Below are 23,321 nucleotides of genomic sequence, written 5' to 3' on the forward strand. Positions count from 1 at the left end.
TTCAACAAGTAAGTAATCAAGTAGCATTTATAACTAATTAATAAAATTTTTCATTCAGTACGAACTGGAAAACCTAGAATTTTACCATGGTTAGAAAAAAACGTACTGTGCTATTGAATAATTTTTTATTGTTCCTCATATGTGCGTCATTTCTTTATTACGATGGACAGGTGGCTCAATGGATAAATTGAACGAAATATGGCAGAGGCTCGGATAGCTTAACTAGAAGAGTACTTGGTGCGTAACCAGCATGGTCTGGGTTCGACTCCAAGTTCGGATTATCCATATTAAACTCAATTATTTATAAACTTTTCATCTCGACTTATTAAGATCCTAGAAAACTGCCCGGGAAAAAAATTTAGATCTGTTCTGATCAAATTAGATCAGCTCAGATCGAATCTGATCATAATTTATACTGAATCCAGATCCAAGTAGAGCTGATTTGATCTGTTCAGATCAAACTAGATCTGATCAGATACGACATTTTTCTTTGGGAAAAAATAGTCCACATCTACCGTGATTAAATCTGATCAAGTCGGATCAACCTAGATCAAGTTAGATCAACCTAGATCTAGTCAGATTAAAATAGATCAACATTGATTAAACGATCAATATGTGAAGTAAATATAAATAGATATAATTGAATTTGTACGGATCAAACTAGATCTGAGCTGATATAACTTTTTCTCAAGAAACAAAGTTCAGATCTGATCTGATCAGATTATAAAGAAATATTTCTCAAGAAATTATTTTCATTGGGTAAACACGTATGAAATACTTTAAGGAAAAATTCTTTATGTATCTTAGAAAAAGATTATTTTCATTATTGTTTATAAAAAGTGATCCTTTATATTTATGCAAAATATTTCATATTGATTATAATCATTTTTATTTAACAAAAAATCAGTCTAATTTATGACAATATTTAATTACTTATACTCATTTTGTATTACTGTCGAGATCAATAACTATTGGATATTTCGTTTTTTTTAAATTGGTATCTTCTTAATTATATGTTAATTTGTATTGTTTGGAGAAGAGTGATCTTGAATATGAATCTTTATTAAGTTCAATTTCAATTGTATCATTCAAAGGAGGAAATAAAGCTGATCTCACATGGAACATGAAACGTTTACTTTTAATTTTAATGGCTTCAATCCTATATATTCTATATTATTGTGATATATTTAATAAATTTTTAATCAGACATACCAATTTTTATTAAGATAGAGATAAAAAAAACAGATCTATTTAGATCTAGCGAATTAGATCGAATTTGATCGGAGCAGGTCTAAGAGTGTTTTTTATTTACCTTGATCTGTTTAGATCCAAGCAAATCTATTCTGATTAGAGTAGATCTAATTTGATCTAAATATACCCGGTCAAAATGCAGATCTGTTCAGATCTGAAACATCGGATCTAATTTGATCTGAATAGATCTAAATTTTTTTTCCCGGGTGTTATGACGATTTTCAAGATGACGTTCGAGTGTATGTATGTATTAAATTAGTTTTGCACTAGATCTCAACTTCATTTCAATATATACGTATATATATCAATTCCTAGATTCTGCAAGAAATTGAGCTCCGTTGATACAGTTTGTTTTAAGATATTCCAAAAATGAAATCTTTGGAAAAACTTTTTTTTTTATTTTTATTACTTTTAACATACTTTATGGATCGATTGTAACGTATGATCATTTCTCATCAGTTCTAAATCTCTAAAAACCCCGTCAAATGAAGAAATGATTTTTTGACGAAACCAACGCTGTGTGATTCCTTCGATAGTAAAAATATACACAGAGAAAAATGTCAAGGAAATATGCCTATGCAGCATAGTAATAATTACATTACTCTATAGTTTGGATAAGCAGTCTCATAATAGCGTCGTGACACAAACTATAGAGTAATGTAATTATTACTATGCTGCATAGGCATATTTACTTGACGTTTCTCTCCGTGTGTTACATCGATTCCTCACGTCGTTCTTGAGATATCTTTCTTACACACTATTTTTGTACTACGAGCTAAAGGACAGATGATGATAAAACTTTTTTTTATAATTATACGTATGCCATCACTCAATTAAAGTAGCAACCTTGTTAATTAGTATTTCTCTTAACATTAACGTGCTTTTCATAACATGTTCGTGCAATATAAAAATAACAAACAATTTAATATTTCACTTGATCTTGACAGTTCGACAGTAAAGCTCAACGTCTCTGCTTCGTATTCGAAGTTTGAATTATTTTCACACAACTCGTAAAATGGTTTTAGTGTCACATTTGTATAAAGTATGAATTAATAGATTACTGATCCTTGGCAACCGTAAGTAGCAGTACTAACACTGAGTATGATGTTTTGATAGCCTGCATAAAATAAAAGAGTATTTAACTCATTTACATGATGAAGATAAAAGTATAATATCGTAAGGCAAGAGATAAATGATACCATTTGTACACTTTACCCCAAGCCGCACGTTTGTATACATTTTTCATAACCAGCGGCATTGATATTTGAAGTTTTAATGTATATAGAACTACTCAAATCGAAATTCGAAATCAACTGGGTGAATAATTGCCTTTATGAAATCAAGTCTCCATAGTTATTTATTCATTAACTTTGGTTGAAATAGAATAAGTACAAGTACCCTATTATAAATTGAGTTATTTAATAAAAGCGGGCTATTAAAATGGACTTTATTGGCATTAAAACTTCAATCATCGATACAGATGTGTTAAAAACATGATTTTGCAATAATAATTTTCTTACAGAAACAAAGGTTTGTAATGACAAAGGAACAACACCAACTGCACGAATTTCTAATGACTGTAACGACAGTATCATTGGTATTGATACGGTATTACGTATTCCATGCTTGTGTTCATTTTCCCAACCGCACATCCACAGATTACTTGTCAATGACTCTGCCTTATTTACAATTTTATATCTTAATATAATGTTTATGCTACAGAACTATTTGCTGTCTTGACAAATTTTACACCCGTGAACAATTTTCGGACTAAACGCCCATTAAATCCGGAGTAAATTTTGAACAGATAATTTTTAATATTTAATTATAATTGATATTTAATAAATGACTTGGTTATGATTTTGTTTAAAAAACTGTTCTATTAAATATACACTGAGGAAAAAATTTCTTCTGACAACTAAATTTTAGTTATGACAACAAAATGATTTGATTGCCCATTACCAATCATATACTTGGTTGATTTAACTAAATCTTTTATAATCCACCAACAAAACAAATTATTGGAAACTATAAAATATTTAGTAAAAATAATTACGCGTTAAGTAGCAAGCATAAAATCAATTTGATTACCTGTAGAGCTTATAAAGTAGTAATTATGAAATATATAAGTGAGCCTTAGAAAATGAGTTATTACTAATAATTAAATATTATTTTAAAATGACAGATTATTTATTCAACAATTAAATAAATGCACATTTAGAAAAATAATTTACTTTCTTGACACGTACTTTCTTTTTACTATGATCAAGATTGTTCAGAGAAATATTACTCTTAAATATTAATGTCATAATGTTATATTTCTCTGCCACTGAATAACAGCAAACCCGTCCCATAAATGCAAGTTCGGAATATAAAACTTCTGAAATAAGTTTCTTACCAGGGACACTACAAGTGGTAGGCGCCATCTAGTGGCGAGCACCGAACTACACCCGTTGCTGTTGGCTAGCATAGTGACAACTGTCTTTTCTGATGGTAAATATTTATTAGGTTCAAATATATATTTATTAACTTCGAACAAATATATATATTTATTCTACATGAATATATTTTTTTGTGTCTAATAAGTAATATTCATTAGAGTTATCCCTTTAGAGTCTGACTTTGAAACCCCACTCTTCTGTCTGGCGGAGCCCGATAGAATTAGAAAGAGCGCGAAGCAAATGTGACAGGGCCGTATTATGAGAGAAAAAATTTCACCTACGCGGGAAGTAAAAATTATTTTATTTTTAATTTTTAATTTATTAAATAATAAATATCAAAGGACTTAAATTCAAAATAAGAACAACATTTGGTTTCATTATAAATATAGTTAAGTAATATTGCAATTACATACACTGTAAAAAATCACCGGGGTAAGTCCAAGCGGTGTAGGTGTTAAAATTATCGGTGTTAAATTTACCCCTAAAAGCGGTGTGAAAATAACGCCGCCACCGGTGTAAATATTCTAGACCGGTGTTAAAATAACGCCGCCGCCAGTGTAAACATTCTTTACCGGTGTTAAAATATTTTATTTTGTGAATATTTTTACTTACTCGATCACTATACTTGTTAATAAATTATATTTTTTTATTAATTTTCATGAAGAACTGACATTTTTTGTTTTATAATCTTTAAAGTTAATACTCCAAGCGGACGCAATTTATCCCGCTTTTACACCTGTTACCCCGCTTTTACACCGGTATTACTCCGGTTACCCCGCTTTAACACCGGTATTTTTAACACCGGTGTATTACTCCTACACCGGTGTAATTTCATTTTTACACCGGGCGGAGTTAAAACGAGTCCATTTTTAACACCGCTCTTTTTACAGTGTAGCAATGTATAAAATTTTTAAAATTTTTCTAACCTTACTTTCGGAGACTATTTCCTCACGTCAACAATACTAACTACGGCACTGTCGATGAACGCAGCGCGAGATTCAAACGAGTGGAAGGGTACTCACAGGCACACTACTACTCTCACATGTCACTTATACATGCTCACGGGACTCTACGATTCGCGCTCTCCCCACTAATCTCACGCGGAGACGTTTCGAGATCCTCTGACTCTAAAGGGTTAATATAATCTAACTTTGCTTTCATATTTGGGTTTATTGGCACTATTAAATAATTTAGTTGTCTATCAAACAAATATTTTCTGAACTCTACCAAATGATTTTATTATCTAAGAGAGAGAAATATTAACTTCAACCAAATAGAGTCTATTAAATCATTTGTTAAAAATGACAAAGTAGATTATGTTGACGTAATAAAATTTAGTTGTCCCAAATAAATTTTAGTTTAACAGAACTTAACAAAATCGATTTAACTGCCCAAAGAGAAATTTTTTCTCAGTGTAATTTTATTTTTACATTAAAATTTAAAAACGAACTGGATGCGGATTAAAACAAGATTCACATCAAAAATTCACTCCGCTAAAAAAGAATCTCCCTAATTATTCCATACATGGGGTGATTTTTTGAAAACTTCGAGTGACAGAGTTAATTCGGATTGAAAATTTACCCCGAATTTTTTTATAGTGTATCATTATCAATGATTCAAAATTAATATTTACAACTTACTGCTGCACTCATTTTGTTTCCATACCAGCACCAAACAAATAGTTGAAATAGGACGACTATGATTGCCAAAATTCTTCTGATTAGCAGATGAAGATTATCATAACTCTGAAAACATTGGGTGAAAAATAGTACATTGCATAGCGAGTGGGCTAGGTGAGTCTTTATATGGGAAGCACAATGTTTTTAACACGAATCGCAGGTACACATGTACGAGCAAGTGATTGTGCACTGAATACGAGTGCTAAAAATATTGTGTTTGATAAATAATGACTTAGCCCATATGATATGCATTATATTTTTTTTAACAAATGTCTGGTTTTTGCGAATCACGATATCAGCAAAGTAAACCATAAGTTGATTGGGGTTATATATAATAATCGTTTTTGGCTGCTTTCAACCCTCATTTCTTATTTATTTTATTTTAATTAATAAAAAATTATCAACGTATTTATAGATAGGAGAATAAGGGCTAAAAATCTACAGGTGTCTTTTGATACATACAAAAAGATGTCAAAGATTTAGTTGAATAAATAGATATGGTTTTTAAAATCTGGTGATTTGATATGAAATGACCTATATATATGTCGTAGAAATATCGTGAAATCAGACATTTTATGAACTGTCTAGACATTTCATGAACTGCAAACAGATCGTGTAACGGTCATTTCGTTATCCGGTGTCTAAAATTTTTAGGCATTTCATGAAATGAAACAGTCAGGCCTTAGATAGATCGTGTAATGTTGTAGAATTATAAGAAATGTCTAATTTATTTAGACAGTTCGTCAAATTTCTAATGGCGGTATTGTTTATAGTGTAATATTGTAAATTAAATAAATATTTTCGAACAAGTCATATTTCGCGCTCAACAACTCTGTGTTAAAGTTTAACCGTGAGCCTAGTGATCCCCAAAATATATTATGTTTCATCACGGATCAAAAAGAAGAAGTGAACCAAGTAGCTGTACAAGCCAGTGTCATAATAGAGTGATTCAGGCTGGAAAGTCTTATCTTGGCTGGCTCTCAATTTCTTTTACAGGATGAAATCAGCATGAATCTGCTATCTTTGAGGAAAGCTGTTAAAAACTCCAGCGGTGGACAGGGATACTTTCAATGCTCGTGTAGAGTTTCGGACGTGCAATGCACAACTAAAAGGTGTGATTGTAAAAAAACAAACGTGTTATGTAATAGTAGATCTCATGCTAGCGCTCTACACAATGAGAAATGTATTGCGTTTATCACTATACTTTTATATTCGTATAGTATGTAACACTATACTTATGGCGTTTTCTACAATACTGTATAGTATATAACGCCATAAGTATGGTGCTACACGCCATACTAATGGTACTCAATGCGATAGTGTATAAAAGTATGATTAATTCGCATTTACATATATCACTCCTAGACATTACACAATCAGCAATACCCCCATTAGGCATTTCACGAACTGTCTAAATAACTTAGACATTTCTTATAATTCTACAACATTACACGATCTGTCTAAGGCCCTATTGCATTTCATAATATGCCTGCAAATTTTGTTCACTTCGTGGAAGAAAAAGACCGTTACACGATCTGTCTGCAGTTCACAAAATGTTTAGACAGTTCATGAAATGTCCAATTTCACGATGTGTCTACACGGAGAGAAAAATATCGTCAGAATGACTATCCAATGTGTCCTCAAATGACGTATTGTCAGAATAACGATTCGTATCCCTAATTTAAGAATACTCACATGTTAATTTAACAATCTATACTATCGTTAATTTAAAGATATGCATTTAGGTTAGGATGAGTATTCATTTATTTAATTCAAAAATACGACGAATAGCCTTTGTAAGGATATGTAGTTTCGTTGATATAGGTAACTGTATCGCCAGCGTCAGGATCCGTATAGCTAAATTGGCTATACGTTTCATCGTTTTCGGTTGCCGGATGCCTAACTACAGAGTTTGCGCAATAGTCATGTCAGTGATTCATAAAACGCCTAAAATAAGGATACGAATCGTCATTTTGACAATCCCCACACGGAAAAAGTATATATCCGTATATATTCGGGCAAATCTGAATATATGCCGAATATATGCGGCATATATTCAGATTTGCCCGAATATATACGGATATATAATTTTTCCGTGCGGGTCCACTGTGAGGATACTCGGTATAGCTGAATTGGCTATACGGCGTATAGCCAGAATGGTGATACGTATACTTACTCTGACGATATTTTTCTCTCTGAGTACGTCATATATACAGATTATGACCAAATTTTTTGGAAAATCTACCATGAGGACAAATACAAATGCTAGATTTCTATGAATTGAAAATCTAAAAAGACCCACGGGGTTTTTAAAAGAAATAACATTTTCAAAAATGTATTTATATCGTTATGATCAAACCCTGCAAAATTTAATTCATTCCAAATTCGACATTCTCACTTTTTTCCAATCTTACTGTCTCTTGATACAAACTATTACTTACTAGAATTATTTGAAATCCATTCAAACATACTAATACAGTGCTGGTCATAATTTGAACAACTGCACAAAAACTGAAACAGTTATTGGCTACATTTAACATATTAATTATTTTTTGATGGTGTGTAACACAGTGCTTAAACCTCCAATCAAAGGTATCTTCGTCATACACATTCGTCTCTTGCATTTCAAACATCACGAATTCCCTTATTTCGTTGTCTTTATTATTATCACCATCGTTATGAGCGTTTGTTATTGCGCTACTCTGAAATATTGTTGAATTCTTATCTGATGACAAATTGATAGCACGTTTATTAGAATTACTGCGACAATGTCTGCAATTTGCTTTTAATATTTCTAATTGGACAGTCAGATATCTCATTATTACAATTACCATGATATCAACACCAAAAAGAGAGTAGTCGACAATTAAAATACCATAAGATATTGCGACATACATTAAATGATAATAAGGTGACTTTGATGCATCAAACGGAACAAAAATACGTACTGGAAATTCTCGGTTTTTAATGTCAGCACTAAAAATGCGTGCTGATGCTACTAAAATGACCATTCCAAAAACTGTCAAAAATTGTCGATTTTCAAAATCCGCTATCTCAGTAATCCATTTCATAACTTGAACATCTGAAATTTTAAGATTTTAATAAATTAATCATAAATCAATAATTATCTTTAGTTTAACTCACTGTTTTTTTTCTTAATTATGTCTATCGGTTCATAAATATCGTTTATAAGTTTCTTGATATTTTTATATTCAATGCAACATTTCAATCCCTTTGCTAATGTTTCGAAACTTCCGATCAAGAAACATAAATTATCTGTAATAAGTGATATCTCATTGATGTTAGCGATTGCATCGGCTGACATAATCAATGTTAATAACACAATTATGGTGAGGTTGAACAAACGGAAAATTGAATTTAAAAATCTAAAACTTGTAATCGTTGTTTCTACAGGCCAAATACCACCAAACCTTTGATACGTTTTAAAATAAAAAAGTATATAAATTAATAAATTGAAATTAGTATACTATTGTAAAATATATTCAAATAAACGTATAAAACATTATTGAACGTATTTAACTTCATAAAGTTTGTTCACCTCAGCATTGTAGCGAGTCTATTTATTGTAAGCTTATAATGCATAATGACAAGTATTTCTTTTATAACTGAATGTGAAAAATATTTTTATTTTCCAGTCTCGTTTTGTTCTTTAGCTATCGATTATATAAAGCAAGTTCTCTTCCGACTATCATTCAATATCTTTGTTTCTTTATTTTACAATGTTTTTTCACGCACACACCAAAAGACATGTAATTGAACTAAACGGTTTTGGGGTAGAAGAATATGAGTACTTTTACTCGTTATACATCAAGTACCAAATTACAGTCTACAAGTTATTACCGAGAAAATATAATTTACGTGAATAAAATATGAGGTAAATTTATCTAAGATGGACTTACATTGTTATTACCTGGCATCGATTCCGCGAACGTTAATTCAAGGGGGTTGAAGAAGTTTTTTCTTAGCACCGCCACTTTATCATATTTCTGATAGTCGTACAGTTAACATCACCTTTCTTTTGAAGAATCCTAATACTTAATAGAAATAATTTTATTTAAAAAAAAAAAAAAAACATTTTCGTGCCTTGGGATTCAGTTTCTGGGTTAAAGAAAAGAAAGCAAAACTTTTCTCTATCATTTGTATTTAAATTTATTTATAATTGTAATTAATAATATTTTTTCATTTTCTTCTCAGTATACAATACTTGTTTATGAAAGTGTTTTTAAAAGAAATCATTTTATAGTTATCAGAGTAAACACACAAAAAAAAAATGAGTTAAATGTAACCTAATCAATGAACGTTAAACAATAACATAAGTTTCGTGTTGAATATTTTACCTACCAGAGATGGGCAAAAACAGATTTAAAAATTACTACGTACTCAAATAAAGTTGTGTCTAATATCTAAATTATTGTTTTGCATCGGACGAAAAAATATACTTATTTAAACAATGACGGGAGCAAAAAAATAAAAAAAAAGTTTGTGGTCATTTTTAGAGGGCTGTAACATTGTGAAAAATCATCGCATAGACAATAAAAAAATGCTGGAAAATCTTAATACGCACACTCGAACGCTCAAGTCAAAATAAAAATGTAACTTGAATTTGCCTTATTTTGGTGTTATTTTTATACAAACATCTGATTCTATAAAAATATAGATCAATTCATTAAAAAAACAAAAAAAAACTTTTAATACATTCACTTTGTTAACGTCGAAAATTATACGTTATTGACAGATGTATTTATTTATGTTTTTGTTTTTATTTACACTTAACTGGCTTACTTAATCACAATTTGATACGACCACATCTAAGTCAAATTTCATTTTTGACTCGGGACTGCTAATTTTTCTGGAACTTGTCTCTGGAGGTGATTGAAGAAATATGAATAGAAACATAGCTACTTTTCTCATTACTTTTCTAACAACTCATAATATACGGGTCGAAATATTCCGAAAATCATGCCAGGACTGCTTTTTTGAAGCCCCTCTCGACTATTGAAATAATTATTTAAATCTGTTCTTTAGTTTCAGAAGTATCGCAAAGAGCAATTTTTTTTTTTTCAATTATCGTAATTAATAACTTACGCTATTTGGAATCGAAAGCCCATCAGACTTGGGAGTCTATCTGTACATCAAATTGTTAATTATCTAAGGAAATGTTTTATTTTTTAAATGTTATTTTTTGAATAATTTATAATCTGTTTAGTTGATTAATTGCATATCTTTTTCAGACATGGCACTCATTAAGGTTTCGCGGTTGACGCAAGCTTTATTATTTGAATCGATCGAGTCACTCAAGAGCTTCATAAAATTCACACTTGCATACACACTCGAACATCTTTCTGAAAGTCAGCGGTGGCTTCCAAATTAAATCTTAAAATATGTTGATATCTACTAAGGAAATAAAAAAAAAATGAAAAGATATCAGATTGTAGACGTCATCTTTATTTTGACGCTTGTAACAATTCGTTTTATCAGGATATAATAATACTTTGACGTAGTAACCATTAAATTAGATAGTTCCATTTCTTACCAGTATTAAATGGATTTTTAATTATCACTTTGAACAAGATAAAATTATCGTTTCCCTCAAATACTATTTATTTCGAATTGAATTTTGTATCGAAACACAACAGGTAAGAGTATTAACTAAATATTATTTTTCTATTATCGAAAAAGTCTAACGTTTAAGTTATTATAAAATATTTTTGTTTGAATTTGTATACTCACTCACTTTGTGAAAAATCTTCGGTGTAAATGCAGTGTAAATACGAAACGGATAATTATTTATTAATTTAATCTTCTTAGATTGAAGTTTACTCCAAAAAGAGAAGGAGGATAATTATGTTATTTATGAAGAAACTGCAAAATTACAAGTATTCAAATGAATCAAGCTGTACAATTTTGCATGAAAACATTTTTTTTTTATTTAATGTAAATCTATTAAAACATTAAAATTACGTTATTATACAAAAAAAAAAAAAGCACCCGGGTCAAAAAATTTTATCTGTTTTAAATCAAATAAAAATTTTAAGTTATTTATATTCGATTTTACTTTTGATTTGTATTTAATTAGCATGTGAAATTTAATCGAATTTTGCCTGTTCTATTTGATATTTAGACTATTTTCAGACACTTGTTTTTAATAATTTTTAGTCTGGTATTGGTCGCCTCTAGATCAAAATCAGACTTTCTCATTAAGTAGTTGTTTCGAGGTAGTCACGTCCAAAAGTATAGCTTACCAGATTAAAAAAACAACAACTAAAGTGGTTAGTTTAACGCTGCTCATTGAAAACTTTTGCAAAAGTACAGTCATATGGCTATCACATACATTCAAGTAGTATCAATACGTTTATGTACACATACATCCATAATATTCGAGAAGTGATCGTGGCAACAACGTTTACTGTTACTGCGCACCTTTTTTGCGTTCAGTGATAATTATTATCATAGTCGTAAGACATAACCAAAGTAACCATCAAAATATTAAGATCGATTTATAAAAAAAAAAAGTGTTAGTATATAAAGTAAAACAAGTGACGAATGTAACTCGAGGAAGAATTAAAATATTGATTTTTTCCTGTTTTCCTCAACACCTTGAATGATTGAGTGTGTTCATCGAAATAACAATCATCCAAGTACTGGGTAGTGAATAAAATGTCCTTGTCTTCAATATTTACAAATATTTAATGTAATTAATAAATTAGTTAAATTTTTTTATTAATAATAGAATAATTAATTAATTTCATTTATTGGTTATATTTTTATATTAAAGTGCCTATTTGTACTTTCGCGCGCTTCTCTTGTTGTAATATAAGCGCTGTTGTCACATTACACTACTGTTTTGGTACGTCTTTAAAATTTTTAACAAGTTTCAAGCTCTGATAAATTATAATTCAAAAACGGCGTGGTCAATAATTTTCATTTTTTTTTATGTGGTTTATAATTTCAGTTTCATATCATATAAAATTTTTGAAAGTTCCTACATTATGTATTGATTTTAGTCCAAAAAAATCACCCATAAATCTCTATTCTCCGTAAGAGCCCGTGTTAAAATTTCAGTATTTTGAAAACGTTTTTCATAAAATTGGGGTGGTCAATGTTACTCAGATTCCCTCATATGATTTGCAGTCAATCAAAGAACAATCAGGTGAAGTTTCATAAAAATCCTACATTAAATTAATCCACGCAACAACTAACTCAATACATGTATATTATATTATTTGTTTTTATTCAGACCAAAATAAGACTTTTACTGCTGATTATTTTTATTAGTCTGTATTGATCGTCTTTAGATAAAAAACGACTTCAAATTTTTACAAAAATTTGGAGACCAATTAGTTCAAATACAATATAGTTAAACTAAAGTTAGATCAAATTTTTCATTCCGGGTATTGCATTATTAATTTCATATCTAGTGCGAAGAATCATTCTCTTGACAGAACGAAACCAAAATTTATTTGCACTACTGCAAAAAAAAAAAGATCAAAATATTTTAAAATGAACTTGGGTCTCTCCGATTAAGAAAATTATTTTTTATAAAGTTTTTTAATTTTTGCACCAAAAATATATTAGATTAAAAATTCTCACTATCATCATTTAGTGTGGTAAGAATATATGAGATTCAAAAAAATTTTTTCTCTCTCAGCTTAGAGTAGATAAAAATCGAAATAAAATCTACATTTCCTGTGAAACTATTCCGCTGAAAAAAACTCTTAACTCTATTAATTCTAAACGCAGGATAATTTTTTTTTAAACTTGAGAACTGAGTTTCAAAATGAATTCGAGTAAAATTCATTTAAAATTCAGTCCTGATTATCAACAATATATGAGTATAAAAAAATTATAAAAGAATAAGTAACAATAAATCTCAACTGCACGATAATATTTGAACACGATTATTGTCTAGCAGATGACTCAGTCGTGTGCTGAACAGTGTAATCAGTCGTCTTTTAATTTTTCCATGCCCGCAATTTTTTTTTTCCTGCTTCAGGTCTCACGCAAGAATAACTAAATAAATATTTGTCGAATATTTATCAAAAGATGGGATTAATATTACACATTTTCATAATTCAATTATCATTTACAATGATAACTGTAATAAATTCGAATCTGATATCAGATACTCCCTTAAGAGATAACGTGAATGATAAAGAAAAATTATTCGAAGTTCACGAATTATTTAATAGAACACGGAGAACAGTTGTGACAACTAAAAAAGAGCATCTTTGGAATGGAGCTATTATTCCTTATGTAATTGAGGATATTTTTACTGGACTACAACATAGATTGATAAAACAAGCAATGCGTATATGGGAGGAATCAACTTGCATCACATTTGTTGAAAGAATCCCAAATATTCATTCTAAATATATCACGATCACTAAATTAAACTGCGGGTATCCAATTATATTAAATATCTCGTTATTATTTTATTGAATGAACAAAAAATTTTGATTGATAACTAATAAATTAATGATTTCAGATGTTGTTTCTTGTTGAAACCATCAGTAAGAAATGGTGGATTTTTGAGTTTAATAAATAGTTGTGATAAACTACCGATCGTTCTACATGAATTAGGACATGTAATTGGTTTTGAACATGAACATAATCGACCAGACCGTGATGATTATCTTGAAATAATTAATGAAAACATAATGAAAGGTAAAGTACACGGTAAAAACTATTCGGATCAAACGCGGATTACACTCGGCCTGAATGATTTTGTATTTCCCTATCAAAAAAATCCATGGGGGATTGCATAGGAACCCATAGGACCCCATACAGAAAGTATGCTCTCTTAAAATGAACCAGTGAAATTCCACTGATTCAACCAGTGAATTTCACTGGTTGAATCAGTGAACGTCGCGCTCACTGGTTTCAACCAGTGAACTAATAATATGTAAGCGCGCGAGTACAGGAGCATTCTGTACATGAGTATATTTAAGTGCTTTATTATGTCAATAAATAAGTAATATTTATTGATTATCTTCATGTAATATTTTAACTAACTTTTATATAACAATAATAATTATATGACACAATTTTTACAGAGTTTAAAAATAAATAACTTTAGAGTAATTTCAATAGCTTGGAGCTAACCTCAAAAATGAATGACATAATTTTAAAATTAAACAATATAAAAAGCTCATTGAAAATAGAAACAAATTAAATTTTTATAAATCCTAATAAATATTATTTATTTTACTACTAAATAATTTTTAATTAAATATAATTGTTATTAAGACTCTTTTTGTTTTACTTCACTTTGCTTATAAATAAACGTTTATCAAAAATAAAATTAATCTAACCTATTGTGTTTATATTTATGTAGTACACCGGCGTATCACTGGTTTAACCAGTGAGTTTTACTGGTTCAACCAGTGAGCCAAGCGATCATCTTATTCCACTGGTTCAATCAGTGAATTTCACTGGAGAATCAGTGAAATTTCACTGGTTCATTTTAAGAGAGTGAATTTATGTAAGAGTTCATAAGAATTAATATAGGAGTTTATGGATTTCTATGAGAATCCATGTAAGAAAGTATGGATATGTGGATTCCCATACGGGAAATCATATACCACAAATGGGTATATGAATTCTCACATATGAAACCCCCATAGGAATCCAGGCTGGATTCCCATATGGCTTTTTTTGTATGGTTGTTTAATTCTCTTAAATTGATACTATTTTCGAAGGGATGTAATGTACATTATTAATAAAAAAAATTTCCCGGAGTAAAATAATTTTAGGGAAATTCACACGTTCAATACTAAAATGCAGTTAAATCATGAAGTAAACAAATAAAAAAAATAAATTATGTATAATTTTTGACAGTTAAATATATTATATACGTAGAGAAGGGTTATCCAACGTAATTTATCAATATTCGAAATCAGTCATGTAGATTATGAGTTATTTCAGGAATAAAAAAGTTTTTTTATTTCTTTAGATATTTTAGAAATTACTCAATCGATTGGTTTTATAATCAGCTCTAGCAATTAAAGTACAAAGAAATTTTAGAAACATGAAGTAAATGCGCAATAGATGCTTCACAAATATGTTGTTATACGTTAACTATCACATTTTTTTTTTATCGAGAAGTAATAAAAATTTCATAATCTAATATTCCAGTCATTAATTTTAAAGATTAGTATTTCAAAACAACAATAAATATAAAAAAAAATAAAAAAACCAATGATAACTAATCATCAAGCAGTTTGATAGATATTTTGTAATTCGCCAAACTTTTGTTTCCGACAAACTTAGGGAAGGGAGGAGCAAAACGGAGTAAGGGGAGGGGAAGGCAAAATGAAGTACTTCTGAAATCTTATAAAAAAAATTTGTTTTTTAAACATTCCAAAATCACTTTTGTAAATATATTTGAGAATTATTTTGAATTTTATTTTGTTAAACTATTTCAACAATGAAAAGTTTCAGCCGAAAAATGTTAATGACATTTGTTTTATGAGTTTATGACAATAACTATTAAAAACTTTTTTCTTTATCCCTTAGTCGAAAGTACGCACTTCCCTCCCTAATTTTAAGGCCTAAAGTCTCATTTCCCTCTCCTAGTGGAGTTACACGCGCCCCACTTACATCGCCGGGAGCAAAAAATTTTTTCGTGCCTACGGAAACAGCCGGCTGCTGCCATCTAGTGATCGTCTACCACTTTATAAATAAAATTTTTCACGATAACATCATAGATCGTTACTTTATTTATATGTACGTCAGTGTTTTTTGTGTCTCGTTGTTTGTGATATTTTAAGTAAACAGTGTACTTGCAATAATAAAATGACTGAAAAAGTATCATCTTATGACTCTATGGACGAGGATGAGGTGATAAAAGATTTTGATGCAGAGGCGAGGTTAATTATTGAAAGTTTATGTATTCATTTATATATTATTTATTGGCAGGAAAAAAATCTTGTTCATAGGCATAAATTTATTTCTTTCGAAAAAAAATAATTATTTTTTATTTTTATTTTTTATAAGTATAATTATGTCTTTTTTAACTTCCCGCTAAGAAAATTGTAAATTTTCAAAAATTCGGGAAGTTATTGGTTTCGGTCCGATTTACGAAAATCGAATTTCCATCAGATGTCGACGTTTTGAGGTCCGAGGGAGCTATTCTGACTAATTTCACGATGATGTCCGAGTGTACGTATGTAAATACCTGTATCTTTTGAACGGATGAACCGATTTTGAACTTTAAGGTGTCATTCGACGCGGATTGACAATATCTTGAAGCCGAAAGAAAATTGAGCTTGATCGGTAGGGCTCGTTCAGAGATATTCCAAAAATAAAGTTTTTTGAAAAATGTTTTTTTTTGATAACTTTTAATGTGCTCAATAGATTGATTCCAAAATGGACTGGGCTCTAGAGCTTTATAAGCCGCGTCGAATGCCACCTCAACCATCAAAATCGGTTTATTAGTTCAAGAGAAACCGTTGTCGAAAGAATTAAAAAAAAAAAAATTTTTTATTTTTCCTGAAATATCACAAAAACGACTCAATAAATCGAATCCAAAATTTGATCAGCTTTAGAACTTGACAAAACGCGTCGATTGCCGCCTCAACCATCAAAATCGGTTAATTCGTTCGCGAGATATCGTGGGAGAAAGAAATGCTAAAAAATGGTTTTTTACAAAACAATGGCATACAAAAATATTTGCGAGCTCGAAGAGCTTGAAAATGTATTCACAATAGTGTTTTTGAGCTCGTTGAGCTCGAGAACAGCGGGAAGTTTTGGGGCTGGCCCGCAGGGTCAACTTATAGACCGATTTTTTTTGTTTTGTTTTTGATGCCTGCCCCCGCCGACCAGACGCACTCGCTTCGCTCGTGCTTTCAAATGTCGCGGGACAGGCATCAAAAACGCAACAAAAAAAAAAAAGGGAGACGGAAAAAAATTAAAGTTTTATGTATGTCCGAAAGAGGCGCGTCAATAGGGAGCAAATAAACAAACATGGCCGACCTGTCAGCTGAAGGCAGAACGTGGTTGTGTTGTTTATAGTATTCAAAAATGTAATTAATAAACGTACTTTCGACCAGGTATAAAGAAAAATCGTATACACCACACGGGAAGATAGTTAAAAGCCCTGCCCTGTGTGTCATGATGCCCTCGGCTTCGCCTCGGGCATCATATCACACAGGGCAGGAATTTCAACTTTCTTCCCTTGTAGTGTAATATACTATTTTCTTGCCTTGCATCCAATAATTATGAGAAATGTTATTTAGCTTTATGTAAATTACTAAGAAGAAAATTTAATTTAATCAAATTTATTCGATGGAGAGATGTCGCTGTAAAATTAAATAGTAAAAAACTTTTTTTTTTTTTTTTTTTTTTTTTTTTTTTTCAAATATCATCGAGACAAATGAACCGATGAATTTTCAAATCTGAACTGTTCTTGAACTCAATAATATGCAACGATTGCAGTATTAATCATCAGAATCAAATAATTTGCTAGACAGATATCGCTGACTACACAAAATTTACACTGTAAAAAATTCGCGGAGTGAATGCGGATTAAATCCGGAGTGAATGCGGAGTGAATTAATTTTTAATTATTCACTCCCCTTGGAGTGAAATTCACTCCGCAGGGGAGTTTTCACGGAGTGGATAATTTTTTATTAATTTAATCCCTCCGGAGTGAAATTCACCCCGGAGGGGAGTTTTAAAAATATTAATAATAAAATATAACTCCACTAAGTAAAATCGAAATAAAAATTCGCGTATTACAGTACTGATCAACTGATACGCACACACACACGCACACACACCCGAACACACGCACGCACACATTCGCACACACACGCACGCACACATTCACACACATGCGCACACACACCCGAACACACGTGCACACACCCGAACACATTCGCACAAACACATGCACACATTGCACACACCCGAACACACACACGCACACATTTGCACACTCGCACGCGCACTCACGTACGGACACACATCCACATATACGCGCACATACACGCTGTTTAACAACTAATATAAATTAATTTAAATGTTAAAACTCCGGACCGGAGTGAATTGGGAGTGAAATACAATCCGCATCACTCCGCTAAAAAAACTCCCAATAAAATTTTGTAAAAAATTTACGGATTGAATGCGGATTTAATCGCGAGTGAATGAATTTTTAACTCCCCTCGGAGTGAAATTCACCCCGAAGAGGAGTTTTGAAAATATTATTAATAAAAAATGACTCTATTAAATAAAATCGAAGTAAAAACTTGCGTATCACATAACTGATCAGCTGATACGCACACACACACGCACACTTACACACACCTCGATTTAGTCGTTCAGGAGATATCGAATCTATAGGCATATTGTGAATATTTAATCACCATATATGCACCTATATAGAGTATAAATAGCCATGTATGTACTTATCAAGTATTATATTTCAGTTGGACCCGATTGAAATTTCCCAATCGTCTCCAATCGGAAAATAATGTATATTTTCGATATCAATTAGTTTTAATCCGATTAAATTGAAATTGAAAATTAGAGATAGCTACCCTATCAAAAAAATCCATGTGAAGTCGCATGAGGACCCATAGGGATCCAGATAGGGAAGTATAGATTTATGTAAGAATCCATAGGAATTAATATAGCAGGGCGTGGATTTATATAAGAATCCATGTTGGAAACCATGTGTATTTGGATTCCCATATGGGATCTCCATATAGGATACTGTGGGTACCCGAATTCTTATTTGGGAACTTCACATAGGAAACTGGGTACCTGGATTTCCAAATAGAAAACCTACATACGAAGCTGTGGGTGCCTAGATTTCCATATAGGAACTCGGCATAGGAACTAGAATATATCAATTACTATGTTGGAAATTCATATAGGAATCTAGGTTCCTATATAAATTTTTTTTCTTTTTTCTTTTCTTTCTTTTCCCAAATAAAATATCGTCCTTTATCTTAGTTGCCTTGTATAAAAACCACATAATTCATTATAATTTATCGATGTATATTTATAATTTTTAAAAAAAGGTTATGAAGATGAGTTTAAAAAACAATCACCTCACGAAGTAGAAACATTTAATCAAACTTACGATTATCATTCAGTCATGCACTACCCTTCGGATTCATTTTCAATTTCGTGGCCTTTTGAGACATTGATACCTAAGCAAGGAATGCAAAATGAGGTTCAATTCATGGGTGCCCAAATAAAACTTAGTGAAGGTGATATAGCGACTACAAATCTTCTATACAACTGTCCCAGTAAGTATAACATTATTGAATACGATTTGTGTGTCAAGGGGTGAAACAAGGCAATTTTAGATAAGGCTAAGGTTGGCTGCTTGATGCAGAAACTGGCATGAATAAATTAATATTCACTCCGTGTCACACATTATTTTTATCATAATTATATGGATCGTATCTGCGAGTTTTAATGCCTGCACGGAAAAAAATAAACTTTAAAAATTAGTGTTTGAAATTATAATCTGGAACCCGGGTGTCAATATGGGGAATTTTAACATTCCAAAAAATAAATTTTATAATACGTGTCGTCAATTTTCTAAGTATCAGTTACGATTTTAAAGTTCAAATAGTAATTTATCTTGCATAGACAATAAATTTTCATACTTATCCTGTAATTATTCACGTTTTAATCATAAACGAAAAATTAATATTTAGAATGATAGCACAGGTCTACAATGATTTTGGTGCTGCTAAAAGTAGAACGGATTTCAAGTACATTCGGTACCCGGATAAAAACGTGATACTTACTTTTTTAATGCTACGTATAGATTTCGAGATTTCATTTATTAAAAAACAAAAGAACATTTAATTCAAAACAGTTAAATACATTTAATTACACATTTTATTTCACAGGTTAGAAGCTTCTCTTTTTAGATTTTCTCCGATGGATGTCTTCAGGACATTCCCGTGTAATACTCCAACAGTAATCTGCCATCATCTGCTCATCCCAGCGACCTTGGTATCTATCTTCCATCACCTTTAAATCTTGATGAAAACGTTCTCATTATAGTGCCGGATAGCTCAACTGGTAGAGCACTCGGCGCGATACCGAATTAGTCTGAGTTTGATTCCCAGTTCGGGCTATCTATATTTTTCTCAATTTATCTATAAATTGTCTTATTGAGAAGGTTTGCATGTTTAGGTTTACACTATATTTAAATGGTGGCATATCGACAGCATATCAATATTATTAATTTACAAAAAAATTTATTGATTATAATGACATTAACTATGATAAAATACGTTTTTTAGGTTATTATAACGATCGATACAAACCTGAACGTAGCTTCATAATTTTGACAGCTTCGCACGACATCTTGTGGGCTAATTAACCAAAATATAACCTAGAATTAGCGGCACCAAACAAAAAATTTTTTTTTGTAGACCTGTGTAGTTTTTACTGATCGCTTTATCATTATAACTTGTCGTTCCCAATTTAAATAGTTCATTTTTTTCCGTGTGGAATCAGTCAAAACGAAACAACTTAAGGATAAAAGTGCGTAGATGAATTCAACTGTTCGTGATTAGAAAGAGATATGATTATTTTGAGGCTTCCAATAATCAAACGTAGGCAGAACTGATACCTTTTTTTTTTTTTTTTTAAAGAAAGAATTGATGATTTTCAATCTGACTAACAACATTGATCTCAAAATGGTTCGGTTTAATTTATTTATGATAAGCAGTGATCTCGTAACCATAAAGCAATCTGTTCGAAATCTCACGTATTATTGTCAACTGCGCAATACTTGCCTGCTTCTGTAAATCTTGCAACACTCTGATAACAGTTTGAGATTGTGTCTTTTGCGCGGTTTGCACAACAGTTTATTGTGTGACATGAGATGAAACAAGTATTTTGAGGTTAGGGTTGGCTGACCAAACCGTAAGTGGGCGCTGGCTTCACCCAAAGTTTGAAATCATGTTTTATCTCGTGTCATGCACCAGTGTGTTACACACCATAATAGAAAGTAGGATACTCCAACCCGTGTATATGATTCCCTATACCTGGGCTCAGGCGAAGATCACAAACACGCGAATTGGGACGTCCTACCTTCCTCCGTGGTATTTTATATACTATTTGAAACGCTTTTCTTCATAAATTCTGCAAGCTTATTTCGGATATATTGCTAATGAACAGCTATAGTGAGACGTACAGATTTTTGCCAGAAACTCGCATATATTGGCCGTGTTTGGCCAAATTAAGTTTACTCAGGATTTAGTTCGGCCAAACACGGTCATTATAATTATAATAATTTTCTGTTAATAATTAGCTATACCTAACTAATACTGTCATCTTTTAGAATGTGGTGAGACCTTCTATAAACCTACCGGCTCTTTTTATTTTTCAATGAATTCGACTCGTTTGTTGATGAAACCTACACATTGCGAATGGAGAATTAGAGCTGCTCAAGGTGAAAGAGTTGAACTCGTAATTACATCATTGAGTATTTATGAGACTCCTAAGTGCGCAGTCGATTATTTGGAAATAAGAAATGGTTACTCATACAATAACTCCGTCTTAGGTATTTTATTTTTCTCCTAACACAATAATAGTACATTGCATAGCGAATGGGCTCACGCAAATTCGCCTTAGTTTCGACTTAACTGGCTTACTTATTCACGATTTAAGACGACCAAGTCTTAATCAAGTTTTATTTTCGACAAGGGTATCAATTTATTTATTTTGCAGCTCGTTACTGTGGGGATGTTAATGTAGCTACTCTAACCGCCAGTAATATTTTGTCCGTGGCATATGTCAAAATGAGTCAAAACATTTCTAACAGTGGTTTCAAAGCATATTATAGGACTATTTGCGGTGGAACTGTTAATATTAAAACAAATACTCCTTACAAAATAGAATCAACAAACTATCCAGATGCGTATCCACCCAATCAAAGATGCAGTTGGCATTTTACTGCTCCAGATAATCATCGCATAGCATTAAGAGTTCACTTTTTTGAACTGGAAATGAGTGACAATTGTATGAATGATTTTCTTATGATAAAAGCTGGCACTGAATACAGTTCACCGATTATTCGATTGGAATGTGGATCACAAGACTCTTGGCAAGTTAATTCAACTGGTCCTGAATTGTCAGTCATATTTTCCAGTGACAAGCTGATTGAATATGCAGGATTTTCAGCTACTTTATATGCAATACCTTTAAATAATTGATCGACTGATCTATATTTGTCAGGCGTTCTCTCAATTCAACCGAGGAAAATTTCATTGATTGTACATTAAAAATTCACTGATTTATAGTGAAACTTACGCTCTGACAAATAGAAGTTTCATGTGTGCCAAATATAAATGTAATGCATACTATATAGGGCTCATTTCTATGCCATAAAATACTACGTTCGGAGATATTGAGTTCCAAACTAGCATATTATAATGATTAAGTATAATTTCCAATTAGCTATAATACTAGGATCACGGAGATAATTTCTTAATGAACGTTATACTCAGTAATTTGGAGTAGTCCTGAGCCATTCCAAATTCTTATAAGAAATTGTTGTCTTGTATTTTAATTTCCAATTATTTTTGTTGGAATTGTTTGTAACTTAAATGAAATTCCCGATGAAAAAAGATTTTATACAATTGTATAAAATTATATACAAAAAATGGCCCGATCCAATTGTATATAACTGTATAGAAATTGTATACGATTCTACACAAATTGTATACAAGTCTATATAATTATATACAATTTTATACAAATTATATACAATTCTATATAATTATATACATTTCTATATAATTGCAATATATAGAATTATATAGAATTGTATACAATTTGTATAGAATTGTATACAATTTTCTATACAAATTGTACACAATTGGATCGGGCCATTTTTTCTATCCAATTATCTATAGTCTATATATCATTATATATAGTCCATATACAATTGATA

General features: G+C 31.0%; 2 protein-coding genes across 3 annotated transcripts; one reads left to right on the top strand and one right to left on the bottom strand.

The window, feature by feature from the left end:
* Positions 1-2,154: 2,154 nt before the first annotated feature.
* Positions 2,155-9,144, bottom strand: LOC130671357 (odorant receptor 13a-like). Of its 2 annotated transcripts, XM_057475202.1 has the most exons (6): positions 8,931-9,144; positions 8,516-8,802; positions 7,813-8,453; positions 5,333-5,437; positions 2,772-2,930; positions 2,155-2,368 (listed from the first exon to the last, which is right to left on the bottom strand). In XM_057475202.1, exons 1-6 carry the CDS (start codon positions 8,972-8,974, stop codon positions 2,309-2,311), a joined length of 1,296 nt encoding a protein of 431 aa, XP_057331185.1. In that variant the 5' UTR covers positions 8,975-9,144; the 3' UTR covers positions 2,155-2,308. The 2 variants fall into 2 exon arrangements, with proteins under 2 accessions (XP_057331185.1, XP_057331184.1); XM_057475201.1 differs by lacking the exon at positions 2,155-2,368 and having other exon boundaries at positions 2,586-2,930.
* Positions 9,145-12,426: 3,282 nt separating this feature from the next.
* On the top strand, positions 12,427-23,035 carry LOC130671150 (protein tolkin-like). The gene is made up of 6 exons (XM_057474871.1): positions 12,427-12,542; positions 13,386-13,791; positions 13,878-14,056; positions 19,417-19,647; positions 21,708-21,929; positions 22,097-23,035. Exons 2-6 carry the CDS (start codon positions 13,436-13,438, stop codon positions 22,579-22,581), a joined length of 1,473 nt encoding a protein of 490 aa, XP_057330854.1. The 5' UTR covers positions 12,427-12,542; positions 13,386-13,435; the 3' UTR covers positions 22,582-23,035.
* Positions 23,036-23,321: the final 286 nt, after the last annotated feature.

This window comes from Microplitis mediator, chromosome 7 (assembly GCF_029852145.1).
Source record: "Microplitis mediator isolate UGA2020A chromosome 7, iyMicMedi2.1, whole genome shotgun sequence".
Classification (NCBI taxonomy): Eukaryota; Metazoa; Arthropoda; class Insecta; order Hymenoptera; family Braconidae; genus Microplitis; species Microplitis mediator.